This window comes from Rutilus rutilus, assembly GCF_951802725.1.
Source record: "Rutilus rutilus genome assembly, chromosome: 24".
Taxonomy (NCBI): domain Eukaryota; kingdom Metazoa; phylum Chordata; class Actinopteri; order Cypriniformes; family Leuciscidae; genus Rutilus; species Rutilus rutilus.
In genome coordinates this window covers 17,672,786-17,684,650 of record NC_140228.1, presented here as the reverse complement: position 1 = coordinate 17,684,650, position 11,865 = coordinate 17,672,786, and the positions used below count along the sequence as shown (strand labels likewise).

At 40.5% G+C, this 11,865-nt stretch overlaps 1 protein-coding gene across 2 annotated transcripts in view; it reads left to right on the top strand.

Annotated features, from left to right (window-relative positions):
* The first annotated feature begins 833 nt into the window (after positions 1-833).
* stau2 (staufen double-stranded RNA binding protein 2) overlaps positions 834-11,865 on the top strand; it is a 120,633-nt gene continuing 109,601 nt past the window's right edge. Inside the window, exons 1-3 of one of the 2 annotated variants that reach the window (XM_084398630.1) lie at positions 834-1,101; positions 7,737-7,944; positions 10,013-10,143. In XM_084398630.1, coding sequence (XP_084254756.1) covers positions 7,746-7,944; positions 10,013-10,143 — 330 coding nt within the window. In that variant the 5' untranslated portion in view covers positions 834-1,101; positions 7,737-7,745. The remainder of the gene's footprint in view (positions 1,102-7,736; positions 7,945-10,012; positions 10,144-11,865) is intronic. The other variant, XM_084398631.1, reaches the window with a different exon arrangement.

Below are 11,865 nucleotides of genomic sequence, written 5' to 3'. Positions count from 1 at the left end.
TCGAGAGTCACGCAGACCTATAACAACCCAGCCACAACACATTTTGGGAGTAACATGCCTTACCTTAACACAGAATGGATTTCAAGGACTTTGCGCGCAGCTCAATGGCCTCGTTTATATTTTTTCAGACGAATCTGTGAGTTAACATGAGTGGAATTTGCACCGCAGCGCCACCACACCTTGATGCTCATGACAAGAATAGCATGCATAGTTATCTTTATTGAAGTGAATTACCGGTAGGTTTAAATCGCCGTCCTGCATGAATGAATGATATTTTTGCTATTTTACACATAATAATCCACGATGATCACATTACACAAAACTGAAATTGCACGTCAAAATAACACATTGTCAATATTTTTTGAGACCCCCCAAAATTTCACAAATCACCTTTTCAGGGGAGCCCATGTCTTATTAAGGGGAGCCGAGCTCCCCCTAGCTCCCCCGTAGTTCGCACCCTGCCCCTATATCTAAACTCATTACTTCAGACCAACGTGCCATCCAGAAGCTTGCGTTCATCCCAATGAGGCACAACATCTCTTTCACAGACCTTTACCTGGACTGTTCCAAGCTGGTGGAATGACCTGCCTAACTCAACCCGAGCTGCTGAGTCTTTAGCCATCCTCAAGATTAGACGCATTTATTTTGCCAACATTTGCCAATATATTGAATGGTGTTTAAGAAATCTTAAATCATTTATTAAATGTTAATACATGTTTTCACTGTCACTTTGGATCAATTGAAAATACACACACCGTATTAAACAAGTTTTAAAAAGTCATGTAGTGTGGTATTTAAATGTACAGAGCCTGAATTCATCCCTAGTCGGTATCAGGAAGCCGGGCTGTACCATCTGTGCGACAGGGGAGGGGTGCACTCTTTTCGCTGTCCTCAAAGAATTATATACAAAATTGACCGAAACTGTGCTAATTATAAGCTTAAACACATACAATTCACAAAGTAGTGCTGTGCCGTCGTCATATTTGTCTCATTTCTGGCAAAAAACGTGTTGTTATTATGTTGGTTCGGTCTTGGTACCATCAGTTCTCTTTAGTGTTTGCCAATGTTGGAGGTGTAACTGGGGTCTGGCCCTGGACGAAGGTAAACTATTATTATTGAATGCGTTATGGTTTGAAGAAGCGATGAATTCAGAATTCCACTTGAAACTACGCTCTGTCGTTTGGTTGTTTAGCGGCAGCTCAGGCAGTGTGCATCGATGAGATGTGAGGGGTATTTAGTCGTTCAGCCATGATGTCTGCACATTCCCAGCTGAGTTCAGACCGGTGGCCTGTGTGCTGGAAAGGAAGGTTGTGTTTCAAAACCCAGATTAGGGTTTGAGACAGCCCTAGCCTAGTTTATGTTACTGTTTAAGAAAATATAACACATCCTAGCATCGTGTCTTGTTAATTATAGCAGACCTTAGAAAATGACAACCTCAGTGAGTGCATAGTCAGAGACAACTGGGAAGAGAGTGACCTCACTTTTGAGAGTCAGGTTTACAAAGAAAGCTGTCTTCTGATTCTTTGCTCTAATAATGTCCTGGATCAGGATGGATCCTAGTGGTCAAATGTCACTCCACTGTCTTGATGCTGACTTGCTTCCAGTCCGTCATTTGTCACACTGGGTTTGTTTGTTTAAGGATGGATGTCATGCAGTGAATGCATTTGATGTTATTGTAGTGTGAAGATGTATGGTACATTATGGAAATATACGGGGCTTTTTAAAGGGTGATTTCCGAAGCCCATAGAAGTTATACAAATAGTAAAGATTATTGTGAAAGTCACTGATATTTATTTAGTAAATACATGTTTTCCTAGCACACCTAGGTTTTTCTTTTTCATTTTCATTATTAGCATTTTCATTCATAATTGTTTCTGGAGCCGATAATATATCCACCATATTTCTCTTAAATACAGAAGTGTTACTTTAGTATTATTTTGCTATTAGCATTTATTCATCTTTTTTTAATTAGCCTTTATTTAGGCTATATATTTTAAGTTAGCATTTTAATGTCAGTTTAAAGGGTTAGGTCACCCAAAAATGAAAATTCTGTCATCATTTACTCTAAGTTTTTCCAAACATGTATGAATTTCTTTCTTCTGCTGAACACAAATGAAGATCTTTTTGATGAAATCTGAGAGCTTTCTGTCCCTCTATTTACAGCTACACAACTGTCAAAAAGTTCATAAACAGATTGTTAAACTGATATGAATTGAGCTGTTTAGTTAAAATTTTCTGAAGAGACTCGATTGCTTTACATGATGAACAGATTTTAATTTAGGTTACATTTTTTATTCACATATATAAACATTGATCAGCGAACAAAAGCAGAAGCTCAACTGAACCTGTTTGATGCACGAGAACAAACCTCTTGCAGAAGTACAAACGTGCTGCGTAACACGAGAATGAACCTCATTGGTTCTTGCGGAAGCTCAAACGTGTTGCGTAACACGAGAATGAACCTCATTGGTTCTTGCGGAAGCTCAAACGTGTTGCGTAACACGAGAATGAACCTCATTGGTTCTTGCGGAAGCTCAAACGTGCTGTGTAACACGAGAATGAACCTCATTGGTTCTTGCGGAAGCTCAAACGTGCTGCGTAACACGAGACTGAGCCTCATTGGTTCTTGCAGAAGCTCAAACGTGCTGCGTAACACACGAGAATGAACCTCATTGGTTCTTGCTGAAGCTCAAACGTGCTGCGTAACACGAGAATGAACCTCATTGGTTCTTGCGGAAGCTCAAACGTGCTGCGTAACACGAGAATGAACCTCATTGGTTCTTGAGGAAGCTCAAACGTGCTGCGTAACACGAGAATGAACCTCATTGGTTCTTGTGGAAGCTCAAACGTGCTGCGTAACACGAGAATGAACCTCATTGGTTCTTGCTGAAGCTCAAACGTGCTGCGTAACACGAGAATGAACCTCATTGGTTCTTGCGGAAGCTCAAACGTGCTGCGTAACACGAGAATGAACCTCATTGGTTCTTGCGGAAGCTCAAACGTGCTGCGTAACACACGAGAATGAACCTCATTGGTTCTTGCGGAAGCTCAAACGTGCTGCGTAACACGAGAATGAACCTCATTGGTTCTTGCGGAAGCTCAAACGTGCTGCGTAACACGAGAATGAACCTCATTGGTTCTTGCGGAAGCTCAAACGTGCTGCGTAACACGAGAATGAACCTCATTGGTTCTTGCGGAAGCTCAAACGTGCTGCGTAACACGAGAATGAACCTCATTGGTTCTTGCGGAAGCTCAAACGTGCTGCGTAACACACGAGAATGAACCTCATTGGTTCTTGAGGAAGCTCAAACGTGCTGCGTAACACGAGAATGAACCTCATTGGTTCTTGAGGAAGCTCAAACGTGCTGCGTAACACGAGAATGAACCTCATTGGTTCTTGTGGAAGCTCAAACGTGCTGCGTAACACGAGAATGAACCTCATTGGTTCTTGTGGAAGCTCAAACGTGCTGCGTAACACACGAGAATGAACCTCATTGGTTCTTGCTGAAGCTCAAACGTGCTGCGTAACACGAGAATGAACCTCATTGGTTCTTGAGGAAGCTCAAACGTGCTGCGTAACACGAGAATGAACCTCATTGGTTCTTGTGGAAGCTCAAACGTGCTGCGTAACACGAGAATGAACCTCATTGGTTCTTGCTGAAGCTCAAACGTGCTGCGTAACACGAGAATGAACCTCATTGGTTCTTGCGGAAGCTCAAACGTGCTGCGTAACACGAGAATGAACCTCATTGGTTCTTGCGGAAGCTCAAACGTGCTGCGTAACACGAGAATGAACCTCATTGGTTCTTGCGGAAGCTCAAACGTGCTGCGTAACACACGAGAATGAACCTCATTGGTTCTTGCGGAAGCTCAAACGTGCTGCGTAACACACGAGAATGAACCTCATTGGTTCTTGTGGAAGCTCAAACGTGCTGCGTAACACGAGAATGAACCTCATTGGTTCTTGTGGAAGCTCAAACGTGCTGCGTAACACGAGAATGAACCTCATTGGTTCTTGCTGAAGCTCAAACGTGCTGCGTAACACACGAGAATGAACCTCATTGGTTCTTGCTGAAGCTCAAACGTGCTGCGTAACACGAGAATGAACCTCATTGGTTCTTGCGGAAGCTCAAACGTGCTGCGTAACACGAGAATGAACCTCATTGGTTCTTGCGGAAGCTCAAACGTGCTGCGTAACACACGAGAATGAACCTCATTGGTTCTTGCGGAAGCTCAAACGTGCTGCGTAACACACGAGAATGAACCTCATTGGTTCTTGAGGAAGCTCAAACGTGCTGCGTAACACGAGAATGAACCTCATTGGTTCTTGCTGAAGCTCAAACGTGCTGCGTAACACGAGAATGAACCTCATTGGTTCTTGCGGAAGCTCAAACGTGCTGCGTAACACGAGAATGAACCTCATTGGTTCTTGAGGAAGCTCAAACGTGCTGCGTAACACGAGAATGAACCTCATTGGTTCTTGCGGAAGCTCAAACGTGCTGCGTAACACGAGAATGAACCTCATTGGTTCTTGCTGAAGCTCAAACGTGCTGCGTAACACGAGAATGAACCTCATTGGTTCTTGAGGAAGCTCAAACGTGCTGCGTAACACGAGAATGAACCTCATTGGTTCTTGTGGAAGCTCAAACGTGCTGCGTAACACGAGAATGAACCTCATTGGTTCTTGCTGAAGCTCAAACGTGCTGCGTAACACGAGAATGAACCTCATTGGTTCTTGCGGAAGCTCAAACGTGCTGCGTAACACGAGAATGAACCTCATTGGTTCTTGCGGAAGCTCAAACGTGCTGTGTAACACACGAGAATGAACCTCATTGGTTCTTGCGGAAGCTCAAACGTGCTGCGTAACACACGAGAATGAACCTCATTGGTTCTTGCGGAAGCTCAAACGTGCTGCGTAACACGAGAATGAACCTCATTGGTTCTTGTGGAAGCTCAAACGTGCTGCGTAACACGAGAATGAACCTCATTGGTTCTTGCGGAAGCTCAAACGTGCTGCGTAACACGAGAATGAACCTCATTGGTTCTTGCGGAAGCTCAAACGTGCTGCGTAACACACGAGAATGAACCTCATTGGTTCTTGCGGAAGCTCAAACGTGCTGCGTAACACGAGAATGAACCTCATTGGTTCTTGCGGAAGCTCAAACGTGCTGCGTAACACACGAGAATGAACCTCATTGGTTCTTGAGGAAGCTCAAACGTGCTGCGTAACACGAGAATGAACCTCATTGGTTCTTGCTGAAGCTCAAACGTGCTGTGTAACACGAGAATGAACCTCATTGGTTCTTGCGGAAGCTCAAACGTGCTGCGTAACACGAGAATGAACCTCATTGGTTCTTGAGGAAGCTCAAACGTGCTGCGTAACACGAGAATGAACCTCATTGGTTCTTGAGGAAGCTCAAACGTGCTGCGTAACACGAGAATGAACCTCATTGGTTCTTGCTTAAGCTCAAACGTGCTGCGTAACACGAGAATGAACCTCATTGGTTCTCACCAGTGGTGTGAAGTAACGAATTACAAATACTCATGTCACTGTAATTATTGTCAAATTGTAGTTTTTTTCAGAAATTTTACTTTTTTGAGTAGTTTAAAATGTTTGTACTTTGTAAAATGTTAAAATACTTTTACTTGAGTACATTTTAAGTGATTTATCGGTACTTTTACTCCGGTACTTTCCTTCTGTTTGTGGTCGTTACTCGTTACATCTCTCCCTCGCACTCGACATGCAGTGAGTCACTTGGAGAAGTCGGCAGCTTGTTGCGCGTAGCGCGCGGCGCGTGGCTCCGCGCTGTGAAGGTGTGTTGGGGACACTCTAAAACTGTAGAAAAACACCTTCTGTATAATCACAGACTCAGTATACAGTGCACCTTATGAAACATGGCGTTAACTCGAACTGCATTTCTGTCAGTGCGTGACTACAGCTCGTTAATAAACAACGTTTTTTGATTGATCCATTTCATACAATCCGCCTTCATTTAGCATGTGTACAACAAAAATTTTCAAGTTCAACATTTGCTGTTGTTGTTGTGGATGCTAGTGATAAAACAGCTTCGCGGAGACTACAAAGAGATATGCATTTGTTTGTGTGCGTTTCTTTTGTAAAAGTTTCCCCTGATATACTTCCCGATTTAATGCAAAATTGTCCTTACAAATTATATTATCAGCATTACAATTTGAGTAAATGTAGCTGTGTAAAATGTAAGGGATGATGCCACACTTCTAGAACAATGTGCATTTACGTTTAAATTGTAACATATTTAATCGCATGGAATTACAGTGTAATAGCCTTTTTCAGTGAATCAGGTGAGGTGAACTGATAATATTAGTGATTCTCATTTCTTTATCAAAACACAAAAACTGGTACCGTTTTGGAGAGAAATTGGGTCGTTTTTTATCTCTCTATTTAACTCATCTCATGATGTGTGATGCTGATCTTTTTTTTTTTCAAACAATATGATTTAAATGGTGATGAGTGTACTGTTTTGATGCATTTTAAAAAGATGGTTGATATATTCTCCAATCTTTCTGACAAAGAACAAAAGATAATGTGAATTACGGTATGTACAATGTTTTTTTTTTACTTTATTAATTGTAGTGCATAGTGTTTATTATAAGGGGGTAGAATCCGCAGCTCAGTACTCACTACTCACTACTCATGAGTACTTTTAAATAAGCTACTTTTTTACTCTTACTCAAGTAGTTTTTTGGACAACTACTTTTTACTCCACTCACACTAAATTTTTGGGAATGTAATGGTACTTTTACTTGAGTATGTTTTTTCAGTACTCTTTCCACCACTGGTTCTCACACGGCAAGTGAACCTGCTTGAGCTTCCGTTTACCACAACTGATGAGTGAGCTGACAAATGTTTATATGTGAATAAAAGCCTAAATTCAGTGATCATGTCTCTTTATAAAATTTTGGACTAAACCGCTCGATTTATATGGATTAGTTTTCCGTTCTCTTTATTAACTTTTTGAAGTGTCAAAGTGTCAGTTATCTACTGTATGGAGGGACAGAAAGCTCTCAGATTTCATCAAAAAGATCTTCATTTGTGTTCCGAAGATAAACGACAGTCTTACGGGTTTGGAACGACATGAGGGTGAGTATTTACTGACAGAATTTACATTTTTGGATGAACTAACCCTATAAGGCTTAGTAATTTTATGTAACTTTAATCATTTTTCTGTTTAGCTTTAATTTATTGTTTTTCATGTTATATTTATATTTAATTTCTGCTTTGTCAATGACAAAGATGCTTTTTAATAGGTGTAGTCTTAGTTTTAGTTAACAATAACACTGAAATAGTCACATTTTACAATGATCGTATCCATTTTAGTAGTTGTTCAGGTTGAATACACCCCTATGAATTGAAAGTCATGTTGATAGTTTCTGAGCCACTTTTCTTCACCAAAGCAGTGATTGTCAATGCAGTCCCTTTGTTTGACGTCTACTTAGACATAATACTGATCTGACAGCCTGCCAATACATGAGTTATTGTCTGACGGAGTTAACTTTGAGTTAAAGAAGATACAGCCTTGTTTGTTTTAAAAAAATAGTGTGCTTGGCTTATCCAGTTTGAAATGATTTCATGGCCTTGACCACGTTTGTCCTATAATGGACTGGAAAGGGCTTTTGACTTGCAATCTACAATACTACAGTGGACATAGTTGATGTTGAGAAAGATTGTTTCATGTTAAATCATGTTGTTTTAACAGCGATAGAGCATGGCTCAAGTGAAAGTGCAGACCTCAGCCCCCTTGTCTGGACCTGGCCTGACCGCCGTGGTGCCCGCTGTGGCCATGCCCAGCCCAGGAGCTCTGGGTCTGCAGCCCACCATCAATGGCACAGTGCCAGCCACAACGCCCACCTGCCCCAGCCCTGCCTCTGGCTTTGTGGACTCCACTGTACCATCCAGCCCAACAGGTACCAGGATGCTGAGTGCAAACAAATGTGATGCGTTTTACCTGTTTAGTCAAAGTACCTTTAAAGGCCCCGATGTACTCACGGCAAAGTTCTTTTCCATTCTTAGCTTAGGGGTACAACGAAATATGAAATACGTGGGCAGCGATATTCTGTAAGCGAATATCCCGACGCCGCCCACACTGCTGAGAACGACTTTTAGATTAATATGTAAATATGAGATGCCTCTGTGCTTTCCTCTCGATAACAAAATAAACACACAAAATTAGAAGCAAGCACTTTAAAAAAAAGAAAGCATAGGAAAAGCATCTGATCAAATGTTTGCATGTGCTCTGCAATTCGGCACTCCAGTAAAGTCACGTCACGTTTATTTATATAGCACTTTTTACAATAGATTGCTTAAAAGCACGAAGCTTTACTGTAGTAAACATGAAAAACAGTGTCAGTGTCTCATTTAATCAGAAGTAAAACTTAATTTTCTACTATAAATAGACTCTCTGTTTGTAGTTGTACCCGTGGACGTTTGATCTCTATGGACTCAACAGAACAAATAAACCAGAGAAGATCTCCATGTGAAAGAAGGCAGAGCCTCAGAACACCTACCTATTACGTAATTGCCATGGACCAATGGGAGTTCGAAGGTGTTTACCAGCCAGAGTGAACTTTTCCGGAAAGTTAGCTTTGGCAAGCCGTTTCGAACTTTGTTTTGGCCTGATTTTGTTCGAAATCACGTCATATCAGTTCGTTCTTTGATTCTGCTTGAAGAATATCGGGGCCTTTAAAGGGTTAGTTCACTTCATAATAATTCCTTATAATTTACTCACCCCCATGTCATCCAAGATGTTCATGTGTTTCTTTCTTCAGTCGAAAATAAATTAAGGTTTTTAAGGAAAACATTCCTGGATTTTTCTCCATATAGTGGACTTCAACGGTTATCAACAGGTTGAAGGTCCAAAGTGCAGTTTCAGTGCAGCTTCAAAGGGCTCTACACGATCCCAGCTGAGGAATAAGGGTCTTATCTAGCGAAACAATCAGTCATTTTCAATTTTTTTGTAAAATATATATACTTTTTAACCACAAATGCTCTTCTTGCACGTCCACGACTTCACGCATTACATAATGACGTTGGAAAGGTCAGGCGGTAACCTGACGTAGGCGGAATATGTACGGTAGGGTGAAAAACTCCATCTCATTTTCTCCTCCAACTTCAAAATCGTCCGACATCATTGTTTTACCCTTTTTTTTTTTTTTTTTAGTAGAGGTCGTTTGACTTAGTCTTTTCACGTTCGCTTTGTAAACACTAGGTTCCGCCTACGTCACGCGTGACCTTTCAATGTGTTGTGGCGCATCACAGCTAGTGCAAGACATATTTTATATATACAAAAAGTATATAAATATATATATTTTTGAAAATGACAGATCGTTTCGCTAGATAAGACCTCGGTTGGGATTGTGTAGAGCCTTTTGAAGCTGCATTGAAACTACAATTTGGACCATCAACCCATTGGTTCCCATTGAAGTCCACTATATGGAGAAACATCCTGGAATGTTTTCCTCAAAAACCTTAATTTCTTTTCGACTGAAGAAAGAAAGACATGAATATCTTGGATGATGTGGGGGTGAGTAAATTATCAGGACACTTTAATTCTGAAGTGAACTAATCCTTTAAGGCAAGTCATTTCACTCGGCGGCCATCTTTGAAACGCCCCTCGGGCAGCTATTTCTGTCATGCAAGTATAACTCCTATCTCTTTGAATGGGGAAATATCTGATTTTCAAAAGCTGTTTGTTCACCAAGCTTATGATCAAATTTTATATTTGAAATCACCTATGAAATCTGACAGATCTCTCATAAAGTTTCTAAACGCTCATTTTTATTTGTAACATTATAAATCCCTGTCACTTTACATCAGGCATCCTTGCAGAATAAAAGTATTAATTTCTACAATCTTACTGACTCCAAACTTTTGAACCATAGTGTACCTTTGGGTCCGCTGTATGTAGCTGTTTTGGAACAATATGTAAAATACTGTGGACAAACTTGACATGCATTTGTTCATTCTTTCTGACAGGCCCTCCTCAAGAAAACATGGCAAACCCTAAAGAGAAAACTCCCATGTGTTTGGTGAATGAGTTAGCCCGTTTCAACAGGATTCAACCTCAATACAAGCTGCTGAATGAGAAAGGGCCTGCACATGCTAAGGTAATGTTAAAGGGTCAATGAAACCCTAAAGCACATTTTTTGTACAGGATGCACATCACTGAAAACATCAGTAGCACTCATTATGTTTTTATTGAGGGAAAAGTGGCTATTTCGTTTATCCAGTTAAAAAGCAAAGTTGAACCAATGCCATGAAAAGTGAGTTATATGCATTCATTCGAAGTGGTGATTGGCTGCCGTGGCTAGAGAGTACGCGTCTACATCATCAGCATTTCTCTGCATTATTCATAAGAATTAACTCTTTTAATCCAGTCACTGCCCTGTATTAAGCATGAGATTGCCTTACAGCAGAGAAATCAAATGTCACAAAAGACAGTTTCAGCGCTGTTCGTTCTCCTGCCTGTATATATTTGCATTTGGACACATGTTGTAAGTATACAAAGTAGAGTATACTGTATGTATGGAGACTGTAAGTATACAGTAGAACAAAAGTGTTGTTTGCATTTTCCTCATGTGGTCAGAGCTGCAGTTTGACTGCCAACATATGGAAAATATGACTAACAATATTTAATATTTAACACGCACATGAGAGCGGTTTCTGCACGGAATGTCACGGTGTGTTTAATATAACTCGCAACATGGATATCAAAGTATGTATTCGGACCGTTTTTAATGGACGTATTTCTTATACTCTAGGGCTCAAAACATGAATCACATATTTCATCATGTCTTCTTCAAATGAAATATATATGTGCAAATAAGGACACTGATCATTTCAGTATGCGCGGATATGTCTGCAAATTTATAATCCTGATTTGTTGATATTTCGAAGAATAATTTATTATAATGTATTTGATTTGTTACTAATAGTTGTTAGTAGTCTGTTACAAGATTTTTGTGAGTTTGTTGTCATAGAGTTACAGTATGTTTCTAAAATACATCAATGGCCCCAACTCTGTTTTTTTTTTCTCTGCTCATATTTTAATATTCATTTGTCTGGATAATGAGTTTGTAGTAGGTCTGTGTTTGTTGTTGACTCCCCTCTTCCCACCCTCTACACTCCCATTTTTTTCCCACAGCTTTACACGGCTGTTTCTTGAGTCTTTTTCAAATCTGAGGTGTGACGACATACATTTTTATGATTAAATATGTATGGACTTAAACTAATGAAACATGAGTTGACTTGAACTACTGAAAATATGTTCTATTAAAGGGATAGTTCACTTTGAAATACAATTTTGGTATGTTTTAGCTTACCTCAAGGGCATCCAAGATGTAGGTGTCTTTTTTTCCGCAGTAGTTTCAATTTTGATATTTTTAGGTCAAACCGTTCTTGTCTGTCAGTCATATAATGCAGGTCTATGGTCACTGTCTCAAAGAGCATGCACAGAGTCCAAATTAAAACAATTCCCCGTCGTCCAAATTAAACAATTCCCCATCGTAAGTACACATTGATGGCCTAAGACACGAAACGAGCGGTTTGTGTGAGAAAACGAACAGTATTTATATCGTTTTTACCTCTTATTCACAGCCACGTCCAAGTGATCTGATCTGACGTGTACGCAGACTGGTGCATAGATATATACACTAGATGTCGCCTTGTCTACGGCAGTTCATTGGAACGAATGTCTTTAAGGCGACATCTAGTGTATATATATATATATATATGCACCAGTCTGCGTACACGTCACACACCAGGATGCGCGCGCGATCACTTGGACGTGGCTTGGACGATCACTTGGACTGTGTCATTTCAGTAATCAT